Here is a 16,868-nt window from a genome sequence, read left to right on the forward strand (position 1 = left end):
TCCACCAGCCTCTTCATCATCTGAGCCAAGTCTTCATCAGTCCTGTTCAGCTGCATGAGGTTGCCATCCGACAGCTCCGCCCTCACCTGCATCTGTCCACAGGACAGGCGCTCCGTCCACACCTCCACCACACACACACCTGATGCCATCACCTGCTCTGACATCGTCACCAGGCAAACCTGGTACACTTGGTCCGAATGACACACTGACAACATCACCTGCTGCTGCTGCCAGGTCGCTGGTGCTCCACCACCTCCAGGTGACAGGTGATCAGAGAGGGAAAAGGAAAACAGAAAAAAGACAGGAGCAGAAGAAGAAAAGTGACTGCAGCAGTCAGCCTCCTCTGAGCATCGGTCAGGATTGAAAAGTTAAAGCAGCTTTGAGCTTTGGTCGTCACAGTTTCTGATCATAATCCAAATAATCCTCAGAGGATTCATTGATCGGCTGTTCACCGATCACTCGTCAGTTTTCACGGACTGTTCAGTCCAAACGTGAATGTTTATAACACTGTAAACTCATCCATGTGTCAACCTGCTGACCCTCATGCAGGAACCGCCCCCCCCACACACACACACACACCTCAGGTCAGAGTAAGAAGGTTAATCAGCTTCTGGGGGGTGGAGGTGGTCTTCTTTATTCTGGTTAATCCACTTCCTGAAGCTCAGATGGATCCAACACAACAACAGGAAGACACAACACAATCCTGGAGGGGATCACAGGATTTTCAGGTATGCTTTAAAGGCCAACAGGTGACGGCTGAACTTGAATCCGAGCTGCCTGCTGTACCCACATGGTCTGGGGTCGGGTTTCTGCTTATTTTTTTGTGGTCTTTGACTTCACACACATACGCACACTGTGTCAGTCAGTAAAAACAAAGTACTGCGTTTTAATGTTTTTCATTTTAATTCAAAAATCCAACCAGCAGATGTCACCTACAAACACCATCAGCAGTCTGTGGCATCATTCTGCTTAGTCCCTCCCACCAGCTAACAGTCCAATCAGAACAGCCAACTGGCTGTGAAGTCACAACATGGCATGCTGCAAGGGGGCGTGGTGTCTGCGGACGTGTCTCAGCAGCAGCTGGCGGTCCGGACTGGAGTACTCACACTGTTGGCATGGAAACACCTCGCCAGTGTGATGACGGCGAGCGTGGAGGTCCAAACTCTTCTTCTGAATACTGAGACAGAAAAAAACAACAGAAGGTTAATGTCACCACAGCAACCACACAACCAATCACAGCACAGACACACACCGAGAGATCAAAGTGTTCGCAGGTTTAATTTGAGCGTCCCGCCTCACTGTCCGCTACCTGCCCATATGGACGTCCATCATCAGGACCCCGTCCTGTGTGTCCCTCACGTTCACACCAAACACAAACACGACAGCTGCTTGGGGGGGATCAGAAAAGATCGGCCACAGTACATGTGCGTCAGGTATGTTACCTGCTGTAGTCGCAGTGCTGACACCTGTACGGTTTCTCCTGACTGTGAGTTCTGCGGTGTCTGAGCAGAGAGCTGCGATCTATTGAAGCATACGGACACTCGGCACACCTGTACGGCTTTTCACCTGAGAACACACACATACAGTCGGTCACAGACACTTTACTACAGGTGTGTGTGTTTTCTCAGGTGTGTGTGTTACGTGTGTGTCATCTCAGGTGTATGTGTGTTTTGCTGGGTTTTGTTAGGTCTCTCTAAAAATCAAATTAAAGAGTTTGGTGTAAACCTGATCTAATTGTTGTTGTGATTTGGTGCTGTATATGTTCATTATAATAAATGGAATTTAACTGAAAATTGAGTTGTGTGTGTGTGTTACCTGTGTGTGTTCTCAGGTGCTGCAGCAGTGAAGCCTTCAGTCTGGTGCTGTAGGAACAGTGTGGACAGGTGAACGGTTTCTCTCCTCCGTGGACACCCAAGTGACGCCTCAGAGTCAGCTTGGTGGAGAACTTCCTGTAGAGGAATCACATCACAGTTAAAGCTAGCAATCACAGTCCTGCAACAGGGAGCATACCTGCACTAACCAAGCCGTCCTCTCCTGTGACTGGTCAGTTTATGAAGGTGTCCTGACCCCCCTAACACACTGCTGAGAGCAGTGTGATGACCTGTGGAGTGGGGGGTTGTGGGAGATGTAGTCACCTGTGACACAGAGAGCAGCAGAAACCCGTTTCCTCGCCCTCCTTCTCTGTTTCTTCTTCTTTTTTCTTTCCTCTGGTTTTCTTTCTCTTCCCTGCGCTGCTCTGCATTGAACCAGTCTGAGGTCTGCTGGTTTGTCTGGAAACCAACACACAGAAGTGATTGCTTGTGATTGGCTGGCAGGTGTCTCAAAATGTCCTCAAAATGATCCAAACAAATGATGACTGTAGTGAATTGTTTAACTGTTTGCTGAGTGCGTTTGTGTGTTCCTGCCTGGGGACTGCAGATGAAAATTAGCTAATAGCTAAATTGGCCATAAATCATCTTTTCTCATTTTGAGATTAATGTTTATGTGCCTGCTACCTGTTCAATAAAGGAAGGTAAATGAACATAAAGTACCAGAGCAGCCATACCAGTATCACAACAAACAACCAGTAACCACCTCAGGAGATTCAGAAGACTCCCAGTCAAATGTGATCAGATTTCTTTTTCACTTTACAGTCTTGTCATGTTTCAGTGGTTTTTGTGGACATTTTGGAAACATGCTGATGGTATTTGGGGATTACTTGAGGACATTTAGTGTTTGTACTCTGGCCTTGTGAAGATCCAGTTGTCTACCTGTCAGTGCAGTCCTCCTCCTTCCTGCGTGCTGTTCTTCTATTCAGTCGGCCCCTCAACTCATCTGGAGGAAGAAATGGTCGTCACTGTTATTATCAGTGTGCTTATTGATTGTTGATTGGTTACTGCAAACTGTGGTTGAAGCTGTTCTGACCTGAGTGGTTGCTGTGGTGACGTTGATCGCAGCTGTCATGTATTTGTTGGTGAAGGATTCGTGAGGCGCTGCTGCTGGCCAGACACTGAAACGCCTTCTCCTTTTTCTTCTTCTCCTTCTCCTTCTCCTGTTTATGTTCCTCCCCCCTCCTCCTCCTCCTCCTCCTCCTCCTGCAGTGGCTCCTCCAGTGAGGCTCCAGCTGCTCCCAACTGTCAGCCGTAAAGCTGCAGCAAATACAGCTGAACCCACCGGCTGCCCGGTGAGACCGGACGTGGACGTCCAGCAGTCGCCTGGACGGCAGTGTCAAAGAACACAGGAGACATGGCACCTTCCATTTACTGGAGGTGGAAGGCCTCATCTGCCGGCTATCCGTCTCACTCTGTCTCAGGCTGTTGGGCTGCGACAGGCAGGGGGAGACGTCTGGGGGAGGGTGGACAGACCGGGAGACACAGGGTGGAGGGGGAGCAGCAGGTTTGGTGGCTGAAATGCGACACAGTCCCAGAGTCATGAGGTGAGCAGACTGTGCCATCTCCTCCTGGGTGGTGGGGGGGTCAATGGGACAGGACAGATCCACCGAACTCCCCTTCAGAGGGAAGATGGCGGACTCCTCCTCGAACAGAGTGCTGACCTGCACACAGAAAAGTTTCACATGAAGAGATGAAGAAGAAGGCTTCTCGCTCCTTATAGTTTATCACGACTCCGTGTCCAAGTTTCCCAGCATGCATCATCATTTCGTCAACCAGCAATAACAGAGGAGATTTAGACTTAACCCTACACAACTGACATGATGTCACTGTAGTCATTATGAACACACCTACACCTGACTGTACTGTGACATCATCATCATAGACATCAGGTCAGGTGTGTTCATGATGATGTCACAGGACAAGTTCTGACTCCTGAGATGAACAGAGTGCTATTTTAAATATTGTGTATGTGTGTGTGTGTGAGAGAGAGTTGCTGGATGTGCCAGGTGTGTCACCTCACAGGTGTGTGCGACCTGCAGTGGCCCCTCACTGCTGATGTCACAGGTGGGTGGACTCATGTTGTCCAGCATGTTGTAGAGCAGGAACTCCTCATCCTCGTCGCTATGCTTCGACTCTCCGTTCAGATTCAGCTGATAGGGCGATGCCTCCCGCTGGAGCCCCGCTTCCTCCCCGTCATCAGCCCCGTCCCCTCCATCAGCCCTCCCCAAGTATGTGAGGGTGGGGGGGCGGTGCTTGAGCAGCAGGTGACTGCTGATGGAGGCCTTCAGTCCACAGGTGAACTGACAGAGTTTGCAGCGATAAAGCTCCACCAGAAAGGACTCCACCAGCCCCCCCGACAGACCCTCCACTTCCCCACAGTACAGACTGGCATTCACAGCCCCGCCCACCACCTGCAGAGTCACAGGACTGATGTCACGGTACCGCTGCTTCACCCATGACATCACCATGACATCACAGAGGACGCTCACTGAGAACAGAAGAACAACAGAGTTCATGTAGCTGTGACCAGATGATCCACAAACACTGAACATCTTTTATCTTTGACAAAAACTTGTTGTGAATAACAGCAAAAAGTCTCTGCAATCCCACAAAGTCTCAATCCTCTCACCGAACTGTCCAACAGGCACTTAAATCCACAAAGCATCTCTATACTTTCCTTTAAATGTTGCTGAAAGTAGAATATTTTCTGCCTAAAATGTTAGAAAACGAACTTCACCTGCTGAACATCAACAACATCTTTCATCTCTTACATATTTATCTTCCTTTATTCCCACAGAACACAAACATCTCTTCAGGCCGACTTCAGTTTTTACATTCCATTTTAAACATGAACCTTTTGTTCCGCTTCATTCATCAGACTGATAAATTCATTCACTATATACGCCTACATACACTGGTATATCTATCATAATTTGTATTGCATAACAACGGATAATCCCACTTTTCAGAATTCATGTATCAAAACATACGTTCAAATCAAAAATCAAACAAAAATAATAACATAAATAATATCCAGACGTCACGAACACGTCACATTAGCATCGCAGAAAGTTAACATGGCTAAATGTTAACAAATGTTAACTTCCTGCACAGCCCTTAAAAAATAAAAAACGAAAGCATAACAAATATGGAACTAACGTGGTCATGCTAACAGTGAGCTAACCGGAAATTTTTAAACCTGACAGGAAGCTAACAGTGTGAGCAGAAGCTAACTCGAGCTGCTGAGGCGTCACCACTGCGGCGAATTTCTGGCGTTATTAACTCGACAGGTCCGAACCTGTGAAAGCAAACAGATAAACATCACAGAGATTCACTAAAACTCACCTGCTGCCACAAACACAGCGCAGCTGTTGTTTACTTCCGTTTCTCTTCCTCTACGGTGCTGACGTCCCCTCGGGTCGCTTCTACCGCCCACTGGAGGAGGAGCAGAAGAGCTGCTTCAGTTACTCATTCATATGTTATCCATGTATTTATTTTGCTATTTTGTGGAGCCAAATCAGGACCAAAACTTTCATTCATTTGAAAAAAATATTTGAACTAGAAAGTTGAAATTTTTATTTTTGAAAAATACAACATTTTACTCGAACTAAAAGTTAGTGTAGGAAAAGTTTTTTTCAGTTTAGATATCATTTTTATTTATTTCTGAAATTCTTTGGAAAAGTTCATCAATTTTCCCTCTCCTCTCCTCTCTTCTTCTCTCCTCTGCTCATCAACCAACTTGGTGCTCCTGCTTTTCCTGTTCACGGCCCAGCCTGCCCACCAGGAGCCTCCATCAGCCTCCATCAGCTCTCCCCTGACTGAACATTCCCCATCTATCCCATATCTCATGTTGTTAACTGCTTTCCTGCCTGTACAACATCCACTGCACGTCTGCCCGTCCTGGGTGAGGGATCCCTCCTCTGTTGCTCACCCTGAGGTTTCTCCCATTGTTTCCTGTTAAAGGTTCTTCTGGGAGTTTTTCCTCAGTCGATGTGAGGGTCAAAGGGCAGAGGATGTTGCTGATGTTATGTAAAGCCCTTTGAGAACACCTACTGACCTCAGCTGGTACTGACCTACCATCAAACACTGGTGCCGTAGAAACAACGGTAGATCATCTTGACTGCTTTTCTCCTATTGACCCCCATCAACTATATTCACTTATATATTAATCCAAGCCAACAACATGCTTCTCCCTCCCCTAAATCCCTACTAAGCTACTCAAAGAAGCTTTACCCTTACTTAGCACCTGTCTATTAGACATGATCAATCTGTCCCTGATAACAGGCTATGTACCCCAGTCCTTTAAAGTAGCTGTAGTCAAACCTCTCCTTAAAAAACACACACTTGATCCAGAGGTTTTAAGCAACTATAGACCAATATCTAACCTTCCATTTATTTCCAAGATCCTGAAGAGAACAGACTATTGTTATCATAATCACCATAATACCTCCTGTATACTTATCATTATCATTATCTACATTTCCAATACTTCTGGTATTATTACTGCTGCTATGCATCTCTGATTGTGAGCTCCTTCTCTCACACCCCACCCCCCTCTATGTCTCTCTGTCTCTGTCTTTCTTTACATATGCTAACATACATACACTCACATACATATTTATTTACATATTTATGTTATAATCCAATATGCTGAACATTTTCAGATGCTAAACCACCTTTAGAAACAATAAGACATAAAGACTCTTTATTTAAGGGCCAAGCTGCAGTCTGAACAGGTGAACAGTTGGGTTTTCCGTTGAGAAATCCAATCCTACGCTTTTGTCCTCTTCTAGATAGATAGATAGATAGATAGATACACTTTATTGATCCCAGGCTGGAAAATTGCAGTGCAGCAGCAGCAATACACACAACAAGCTAAACAAAATATTAAAAATAGCAAAATAAAAAGTGGCATATATAAAATATATATGCAGGCAATATAAAAAAGTATATATACAACAATAAACAGTGTAATGTAGTGTAATTCTACCATCCCGTGTAGATTTAGAACCAGAAGAGACTCACAGGTTCCACTTCCTGTTTGGGGCTTTAACAGGAGGGATCCTCACAGGACGGCTGTGATGTCCAGTGTGTGCTTTAGCATCAGGACGATGTCCTGCTGCTCCAGAGTGTCTCAGTGTGCAGGAATGTGCTACCTGTGAGTGAAACACCTGCAGGTTTCACACCCTGAAGCCTCGGGGGCCTTCAAGACCTGCACGACCACATTCAACGCACCTGAGACACCATCAGCTACATACTTTATCTTAAACATGCTCTTCTTGTTACTTAGTTTGAGTTACTTGTTACTTTTGAATTTGATTCTTCTTCACTGCTCAGACATTTAACAGATTTTCTTCTCACATGAACACACAGGATGTCTGTGGGCTAAATCAGCAAAAACATCAGAGCAAGAACACTTCACTCATTCCTGTCACTCTAGTCAGACAGTCGGTGGTTCCCTGAAGTCCTTCTGAAAGTCAGAAAGCATGTGTGGATTTATTGTATAACTCTGAATATAGAGCATGTAATGTGGTGTTGGGTGGAGGTTTAACCCTTTAAAGGGTACTCATTGAAATACTTGAAAATTCAAAATTTCAACCCTGGAGTGTAGCTGGAACAAATAATATGACCATTTTACTTTTCTAACATTTTGAAAGAAAAATTGATTTTCATGTGGAAAATCAAGTTGAACGAAGTGACCATAAATTGTTAGTTGCAACGGGCAATGACTGTCAATGTATCATCAGGCTGATTTGAAAGTGCGGCATGAACTGAAGTTCTTCAGGGTGTGAGGAACTAAAAGTCTCTAAAGTCTGTGAAATCCTCATGGGTCTGTACAGGGTTTGGTTGGCGGAGGCCGCGGGGTGCAGCCATGTTTTTGAAACTTTTTCATGTCGGTCGGCAGGCTGTCAGCCAGTCGACATCAGCCGGCTGAGCCTGCATTTCGGGATGGACAGACGGACGACCGCTCTTCCGGTTTCGTGCTGTAATTATCTGCAACAGGAAGCAAGCTGTGATTGGCTGGAACCCGCTGCCGGTCGGCGTATTTAATAGTAGGAGGAGGGATGAGAAGATCCTGTTCGCCGGCTCATCTGAAGCTCCACGGAGACCAAAAACACAGTAAGGGGAACTTTAATTTGAACTACCGGTGAGGAAAACATGTTTGTATCAACGCTGTTTCATTTATTTTGAAACATGTTTCTGCAGGTTTTACACACTGCGGTCAACTTACTTTTTATTGATAAAAGATTTGTTACCATAAAACGTTTCCTAAGGTAAAAAGTTTTTACAGTCCAATGTTTCAGCTAAATTAAAAACTAAGAGCCTTTAATGAGTTTTACAGTTTTTACACCTTAAAAAGTCTTTAAACTTTGTACACAGTGATGGAAAGTAACAAAGTACTACGCTTAAGTACAGTTTTGAGGTACCTATACTTTACTGATCTACTGATACTTAATAATTCTACTCCAGTATTGTACTTTTACTGCACTACACTTATTTGCTAACCTAGGTCATGTAGTAGATTCAATTTAATAAAACAAAATAAACTTCACAAATAAACTGAGATGTGATGTTATTGATTATTGATGGATTAAACTTTATTGATCCATAACAGGTAAATCAACAAACTACATGAAGAAGTTAAAGTACCCTCACCAGCGTAAATAATAGCAGATGTTAGTCTGCATACTTTTACTTTTAGTACTTTAAGTGTACTTTGATGCTAAAACTTTTGTACTTTTGAATGAGTAAATATTGAAAGACGGGTGTTTTAGATGTAACAGAGTATTTCTACACTGTGGTACTGTTAATTTTAGCATGTGCACTGAAGTACAGAATGCAGTACATCCCTGATGTTACTGGTGGGGCCAGAAGAACCAGTCTGTGGGGTTCGAGGCCCCTGCTGGGGCCCCACCCTTCACTGGGGAGCAAATACTCTCAGACTGAAGAGATCAGAGACTGAAACTGATCACTGATTGATCACTGATAATCAGTTCAACCAGTTTTTATTATCACAGATCATTAAAACCATTTTACACTGAATTTGATTCTCTGTGTGGGGGGTCTTTCATGCTTATGAGTCAGCAGTTATTCTCATTTCTTAAGAAGCTCTTAAATTAAACATTTCATCTCATCACATCTCAACATTTAAACATTTGATGAAATATTTTGATTTTCCAGTCAGTCACTGAGGTTCTCTGAGTGCCGCAGTCTTCATAGTCCAGTCAGTCCTCTGACATCAACACATTCATGACCTGCAAATGTCATGTCCTTCGTCCTTCACTCACATTACCACTGCTGTCCATGGGGGGCGCCACAGCCAACACAGCTCCAATATGTTTCAATCCATTCACTCATCTGTGAATCAGCAGCTTAAATCACAGTAACAATACTTAAATTGCAGTAAAATGAACAACTGCTGACTTGTAACATTAATTTTAAGGTAGAAATTATAGGATGGCTTTTTTGTTATTCTGTCAGTGTTATTTTTTTTTATTTCCATTAAACTATTCAAACAAGTCAATTATAAAATATACATATACTACACGTACTTTATTTTATTACAATCTATTAATGATGCAGTTAAAACATATCAGAATTAGGTCATTAATAACATTTAAATGAACAAATGATCTATAATAATCTATATATTTAATAGATTATTCTTGGTGCTGGGGATTTAAAGGGTTAAAAACATCTTAACGTCCTTCGCTTATACCTTAACTGAACTGATATTTTTTGCCCTTTTAAGATGGTTCCACGAGTTTGTGAATTACATTAAACTGACAAAATAACATCACAGCCTTTGTTATTTGTGACTTGTGAATTTGCGTATTTTTGTTAATCCTAACTGAATGTGATTCTGTCCCACCTTTGTGTGTGTGTGTAGTCGTGCCTATTATGCCTATAGAAAAGACTCACATAAACATCGTGGTCATCGGCCATGTGGATTCTGGTAAATCGACCACCACAGGTCACCTGATCTATAAGGCTGGAGGAATCGACAAGAGGACCATCGAGAAATTTGAGAAGGAGTCCCAGGAGGTTGGTACTAGACAGTAGTAATGCAGTACTACTACAATATGGTGGTTACCATCAAGGAGAGGCCACATAAACACGTCAACTTTCTCTGATGCTGTCATTGTGAAGAGCTGCTTTCAAGTGCCTCACTTCAATCAGTGCTTCAGTATAGTTTCCACAACACTTTAGTACACAATCAGCCTCTTGTGGTATTACTACAGTAAATCAAACAGTGCTGAGGCAGTGACCTGAAGTAGTGACCAGTGCAGCGTGACCTGTCCAGGCTTTTGATTGGTTGACATGTTGCTGTGTTTACAGTTGGGGAAGCAGTCCTTCAAGTATGCCTGGGTGATGGACAAGCTGAAGACTGAGCGTGAGCGCGGCATCACCATCGACATCGCTCTCTGGAAGTTTGAGACTGAAAAATATTTCATCACTGTCATTGACGCGCCAGGACACCGTGACTTTATCAAGAACATGATCACCGGGACCTCGCAGGTGACACTCCATGCTAACACTTTGGCATCGCTCACATTCAGAAATACCAGGCTCAACAGTTTAGTGCACTCTGATGCAGGATCAAGTTTTTCATGTCACTGCAGGCCGACTGCGCCGTGTTGATTGTGTCATCGGCAACAGGAGAGTTCGAGGCAGGAATCTCTAAAAATGGTCAGACGCGTGAGCACGCTCTGCTAGCGTACACCCTGGGTGTCAAACAGATGATTGTCTGCATCAACAAGATGGACACCATAGACTACAGCGGGGAGCGCTTTGAGAACTTGAAGTCAGAGATCAGCAGCTACATCAAAAAGATCGGGTACAACCCAAAAGCTGTGCCCTTTGTCCCAATCAGTGGCTGGCTTGGAGACAATATGCTTGAAGCGACCTGCAGAGTAAGGAACAAAATCACTCAATTATCCCTTAATGAACCGTTAATTGTCCCTGAGAACACAACAAACGCCTTCTTCTTCTTCTTAAGGGTGTAATTCTGTCTGGATGCAGTTTCAAGGTAAAAGTTAAAGGGTTCTGTCTCTGCTCAGATGCCATGGTATAAAGGATGGAGTATTGAGAGGAAAGAAGGGATCGCATCTGGAAAGACTCTGTTTGAAGCTCTGGACAGCATCCTGCCTCCTCAACGACCCGTAAAGCTTCCTCTGAGGATCCCTCTGCAAGACGTTTACAAGATTGGAGGTAAGATCTACTCAAGTACTGCACTAAAGTACAGGTACTTGTACCTTGTGAACTTTGTGAATGCCAACCCTGATCTGTGTTATGTGGTTTCAGGTATTGGGACAGTGCCAGTGGGTCGGGTGGAGACAGGCCTGCTGAAGCCTGGCATGGTGGTGACGTTTGCTCCTCCAAATGTGAGCTCGGAGGTGAAGTCAGTGGAGATGCACCACGAGTCTCTGGCTGAAGCTCTGCCTGGAGACAACGTCGGCTTCAACGTCAAAAACCTCTCCATCAGAGACATCAGACGGGGATATGTAGCTGGAGATGTGAAGAATAACCCGCCGTGTGGAACTGCCTCCTTCACAGCTCAGGTCAGTGGCTTTGATATGAAGACCCATTCATTTATGGGTCTTTCATTTAACCCACCATATTTAGTGGGTTGTGGGTTAAACACCCTGACTGATGGCTTTCTGTGCCCAGTTTGTATTTTCTTCCTGCTGGGGTTTCTCTCAGGCGGTTTGATTCTTAAGGACGAAGAGATGTCAGACCACCGCAGAGTTTAAGCCTGATGATTCAGTGGTTCAGTCATACTAATGTATGTGTTTTCAGGTGATCGTGATGCACCATCCCGGGGAGATCCATGCCGGTTACTCTCCCGTGACAGACTGCCACACCAGCCATGTGGCCTGCAAATTTGCAGAGCTGATTGAGAAGATTGACCGCCGCAGCGGAAAGACACTGGAGCAAAACCCCAAAATGATTAAAACGGGAGACGCTGCCATAGCCTTGCTGGTTCCCAGCAAACCAATGGTGGTGGAGAAGTTCTCTGAGTTCGCCCCACTGGGTGAGTAAAGACTTAAAACTTGTCTGTCAAGAGAACAGTTAAGTTCTTAATTGCTAAATCAGGTTTTTAAATATTGTTTTCAGATTAAGCAATTTTCTAAATGAAATAATTTGCTTTTCTTGCAACACATGGCATAAAGTCTTCATCTTTTTAGAGAGAAAGTCTAGGATGAATTCATCTTCACCTGTTAATGAGCTTATTCAGGTTTCCTCGTCATTTAGTCTTAGTTAAAAATGTGCTTTCATCTTTACAAAAAGGGTCACAAACAGCTGGGCAGTTAATTATTCTTATAACATGCACAGTAATTTATAGGCTAGACTATAAGTTAAGGAATGAAACATGAAGATAAATGAACAATCGATCGCTACTGTTGTTTAACTTTATTAGCATCATCTTTGCTGCTAAACCAGACTCAGCAGACTTTTCGTCTCGATGTGTTTATGCGTGGAAATGTCAATAAAGAATCTTGAATATATTAAAGAGTAGCTTAATTAACATGTAGACACTTCATAAATGTCAACAGGAGACTTTTGTTAAAGGTTACGTCATACTTCTTATTAAGCAATTCATGTTTAATACTGAATTAGGTCATGTTAATCTTATCCTCATAAATTCTTATGTAATTAACTAATTAATAGCATTAGTGAACAATGATTCTCTAATCACCTGTTCAAGTTCATTACTACGTGAAACTTTTGATTTAAGAGTCAAGAAGTCAACCATCCCATCGTATTGATTCCCCATGATAGTAATAATAACTATCATTATTTTATTTTTTTGTACATGTGAAGTATTTTCATTGTTTTCTTCTGGCGCAGTTTGTCTTCCATACAGAGTTCATTTGATTTTTCCCGCTCTGTGTCCGTCAGGTCGTTTTGCAATGCGAGACATGAAGCAGACTGTGGCAGTCGGCGTAGTGAAGGCTGTGGTGAAGGACGAGACAAAGGTTGCCAAGTCAGCAACAAAGAAGAAGTGATGTCACCTCCTGTCAGCCAATCAAAACATCCATCCATCCATCCATCCATCCATCCATCCATCCATTTTCTATACCGCTCATCCGTCAGGGTCGCAGGGGAGCTGGAGCCTATCCCAGCTGACTACGGGCGAGAGGCGGGGTTCACCCTGGACTGGTCGCCAGTCAATTGCAGGGCCCCAATCAAAACAATCAATAAAATTATCAATAAAAGCTCAAGAGAGCGTGAGGCATGTGTCTGAGTGTTTTTATTGGTTACTTGTTTCATCTCACTGCTGGATGTTTGTCTCAATTTGAATCTGATAACAGGAGAAGAAGAAGAAGCAGGGGGGGGGGGGGGGGCAGTGTAAACAGGAAGTCATCTGTGAGTGTGTGGTTACAGCTTGTCATGCAACAGTGCACAATCTGAACACGCTGTCACGCAATGTGTCTGATTCCTGTTACAATGACACACACACACACACACACAGTATGCTGAGTTGTTCCTCTGTGTGTTTAAACAGATCTGAGATCAGATTGATACTCAGCGCTGCAGTGCTGTGAAGTGACCCTTTATGTGGCAGACATGTACTCGTATGAGTGTGTGTGTGTGAGTGTGCGTCCGTGTGTGCGTGCGTGTGTGCGTGCGTGTGTGCCACCTTTCACAGGAAATAAATAGAAAAGAGAACACTGTGTTCACTGTCTACAACAACACGCTCCTCAGTACTGTTACTGCTATTAGACTACTTGTACTACTACTGTTATTACTACTGATACTTTTTTATTTATTGTTTTTCCCTGTGAAAACTCTTGAAGTTATTCCAGTCTGTGATTGCGAAGAAGTCTGAACAGTGAGGAAGAATCAAAGTTCAAACCTTAACAACACCTTAAACTCATCACTCATCAACGTGTCGGATATTTTAACTTTCATATGGAAATGAAGCCTTTAAACTCCACTTCCTGTGTTCATTAAGAGCTTCTCACATTCACGCACAGGTGTTTATGAGGGGTTTGGTTTTTGGCATTAAAGGACAGATGGAGGATGTGTGGCTACAGACAGACAGCAGACAGTCAACAGACAGGTTACAGACGTCAGGACACGAGTCAGCTCCTCCCTCTGTGTCACTTCTGCTTTGACTTGTTGTTTAACGGACAGAAACTGTGAGACACAAAGACGAAGAGACAACGACTGTGAGTCTATACCCGTCTGTCTGTCTGTCTTTATACAAACTGCTTCTCCTTATTTCATGGTTTTGACATGAAACAACATAAACTGTGTTTTTATTGTGTTACTGATGTTGTTTCACGTACGTTTTATCAGAATTGAGCCTGTATGATCAGTACAAAAACGTAAGAGTTCATAACAGGTCAGCCATAAGAACGTGTTATCGTTCGGCATGTGTTGTGTGGTCTGTTATTACTGCTTATGACATGTTTATGAACTGTGATGGATGCACTAACTTTACAGATGATGGTTTAATGCAATAACTCACAACCAGCAGTACACAAAGTACCAGTACTACAGTGCAGAATTAGTCTGCTGCAGTTAAAAGTCTTGCATTCAGAGCAAAATTATCACCAATGAATATATTTTGAAGTAAAAGTACACAGAATCATTATTGATGCATTAATTTGTTTAAACTGTAATCATATAACAATATTTGTTATTGATTGTCTTAATATGATTCTTCACAGTAACTCAAGCAATACAATATTTAATTTTTAAATGTTGTGCAGTAAAAGTACGATTATAAAATACTTGTACTGTATGTAAGTACAGTAATTGGGTAAATGTACTTAGTTACTTGAAGATAAATATTTGTAACTTGAATGTCTGAATTTATGAACCCTAGAAATGTTTCTAAAAGTATTTATGTTTAACTCGCAGCATCAGCTCAAACAGGTGGTGTCAAAATCAAATATTGTTTCTGTTCTGCGTAGAGAACGAAAGGAGGAGGGTTGGAAAAACTGACTTCAAGGCTATCTGACAACTGAGATGCTTTGAAAATTTTTGCAGTGTGATATCATGGTGTGATGTCATAGCTTGTGTTTGTCTCTGTGTTTTTGTAAAGGTCACTAGATGACATCACTGATGAAAACAATCTGATCACATGACCTCCATAGATGACATCATGGCCGCACTAACCACCGAGGTAACAAACTCTGCCCACACAGCAAAAACAAGTATTGATGATCATTTATCGGTATTCAGCTGTGTTCAGGTGTGTTCAGGTGTGTCATCTCTTCCTGTCAGGACCCATTCTTGTTCAGTCTCTCCCCCACCACTGAGGATGACTATGACTATCCTGACCTACTGTGTGACCGGGAGTCTGTGCGGATGTTCAGGAGCTACTACGAGCCGCCGCTCTTTTGGATGATCACCCTGGTGGGCGGAGCCGGGAACGTGGCCGTAGTTTGGATCTACCTGAACTTCCGGAAGCGCCTGAAGACCATGACGGACGTGTACCTGCTAAACCTGGCAGTGGCTGATCTGCTGTTCCTTGTCGCGTTGCCACTGTGGGCAGCCGAGGCGTCACATGGTTGGCACTTCAGCTCCGCCCTCTGCAAGGTGAACTCCGCCCTCTACAAGGTGAACCTGTTCAGCAGCATGCTGCTGCTCACCTGCATCAGTGTGGATCGCTACGTGGTCATTGTGCAGGCCACCAAGGCTCAGAACTCACAGGTGGAGCGCCGCCGCTGCAGCAAGCTGGTGTGCCTGGGTGTGTGGCTGCTGGCCCTGCTGCTCGCCACGCCTGAGCTTGTGTTCGCTACTGTCGCCAAGATGGACTCCCAGCCATACTGCAGGATGGTCTACCCACCTGAACTGGGCAACCACACCAAGATCCTGGTGCTGTCGCTGCAGGTGAGCATGGGCTTCTGCCTGCCCTTCATCGTCATGGCCTTCTGTTACAGTGTCATCGTTGCCAAGTTGCTCAAGACCCGAAACTTCCAGAAGCACAAGGCCATGCGTGTCATCCTGGTTGTGGTGGTGGTGTTTGTCGTGTCCCAGCTTCCCTACAACGGTGTGCTGGTGATGGAGGCGGTTCAGGCCTCCAACCTTACCATGACGGACTGCGAGGAGGTGAAACGCTTCGACAAGACTGGCCAGGTGCTGAAGAGTCTGGCCTACATGCACGCTTGCCTCAACCCCTTCCTCTACGCCTTTGTGGGCCAGCGATTTCGCCGTGATGTGCAGCTGCTGCTGCGCCCCTGCTGCCGCCCGCCGGCCAGTAAGAATCAGCTGAACAAATCCTGCAGGAGTCCACTGAGCTCCACCAGAGCCTCTGTGATGTCCGACAGCGACACATCACAGGCGCTCTCGCTGTAGAGACTATGCCAACAGCAACTTCCTGTTCGAACTGCGACAGGCCTTCAACTGTGATCTCAACAGATGACATCATCAGTCCCTCACAAAGCTGTTCCTGAGTGGCTTTTCAAATTAAGGTGTTTTTAAGGAATATGCTGGAAACAAAGACACCGATTTCAGATGTTTGTGTTTTTCAGGGAAGTTTGAATGTATTTTTGTGTCAGTGAAGCAGATTTTCAGTTGAAATGTGACAAATTCAAACATAAAAACAGCCAAAATGAAATCAATATTTCACACCTTGAACATCGTCTTTTTCCAGGACTCTCGGGATTTTGATCCCAGGACTTGCCTGCATATTGAATGTGAATCTCATTTACCAACAAACTGATTTTTAGCTGCTCTTACTGGAGTTTGGTCATGTGTCCTCTGTTTTCTACAGACGTTCACGGTGTTACATCATCCTACAGGAAACACATCACATGTAACTTTGAGTCAGAACGTCTGCTGACAGCAATGTGATCCTGCTCAGTCTGCTGCTTGTTTACATTCATTTACTCACCCAAGAAACTTAGCAGTGCTGCTAACAGATGCTAACCTGAGCTCTCTGTGTGGATTTCTCCCTTCACGTGTTCTCTGTCAGTGTGTTTTCAGTGTCACGTGACCCTCATTAAAGTGTATGTAAAGCGTGTGCGGCGTGTGTGT

At 44.1% G+C, this 16,868-nt stretch overlaps 3 protein-coding genes across 4 annotated transcripts; 2 read left to right on the forward strand and 1 right to left on the reverse strand.

Annotated features, from left to right (window-relative positions):
* Positions 1-884: 884 nt before the first annotated feature.
* Positions 885-5,356, reverse strand: si:dkey-154p10.3 (zinc finger protein 271). Of its 2 annotated transcripts, XM_046409028.1 has the most exons (8): positions 5,217-5,356; positions 3,887-4,359; positions 2,905-3,532; positions 2,751-2,814; positions 2,136-2,270; positions 1,816-1,949; positions 1,443-1,566; positions 885-1,177 (listed from the first exon to the last, which is right to left on the reverse strand). In XM_046409028.1, the coding sequence occupies exons 2-8, from the start codon at positions 4,337-4,339 to the stop codon at positions 1,024-1,026; spliced, it is 1,692 nt and encodes a 563-aa protein (XP_046264984.1). In that variant the 5' UTR covers positions 4,340-4,359; positions 5,217-5,356; the 3' UTR covers positions 885-1,023. The 2 variants fall into 2 exon arrangements, with proteins under 2 accessions (XP_046264984.1, XP_046264985.1); XM_046409029.1 differs by lacking the exons at positions 2,136-2,270; positions 5,217-5,356 and adding an exon at positions 5,106-5,128.
* A 1,898-nt stretch (positions 5,357-7,254) lies between these two features.
* On the forward strand, positions 7,255-13,534 carry LOC124069969 (elongation factor 1-alpha-like). Its single transcript, XM_046409538.1, has 8 exons — positions 7,255-7,991; positions 9,763-9,917; positions 10,212-10,391; positions 10,496-10,786; positions 10,934-11,084; positions 11,178-11,434; positions 11,673-11,907; positions 12,777-13,534. Exons 1-8 carry the CDS (start codon positions 7,937-7,939, stop codon positions 12,881-12,883), a joined length of 1,431 nt encoding a protein of 476 aa, XP_046265494.1. The 5' UTR covers positions 7,255-7,936; the 3' UTR covers positions 12,884-13,534.
* Positions 13,535-13,897: 363 nt separating this feature from the next.
* ccr9a (chemokine (C-C motif) receptor 9a) lies at positions 13,898-16,854 on the forward strand. The gene is made up of 3 exons (XM_046409540.1): positions 13,898-14,050; positions 14,932-15,012; positions 15,114-16,854. The coding sequence occupies exons 2-3, from the start codon at positions 14,971-14,973 to the stop codon at positions 16,185-16,187; spliced, it is 1,116 nt and encodes a 371-aa protein (XP_046265496.1). The 5' UTR covers positions 13,898-14,050; positions 14,932-14,970; the 3' UTR covers positions 16,188-16,854.
* Positions 16,855-16,868: the final 14 nt, after the last annotated feature.

The sequence above is a fragment of the Scatophagus argus genome, chromosome 13 (genome assembly GCF_020382885.2).
Source record: "Scatophagus argus isolate fScaArg1 chromosome 13, fScaArg1.pri, whole genome shotgun sequence".
NCBI lineage: Eukaryota > Metazoa > Chordata > Actinopteri > Scatophagidae > Scatophagus > Scatophagus argus.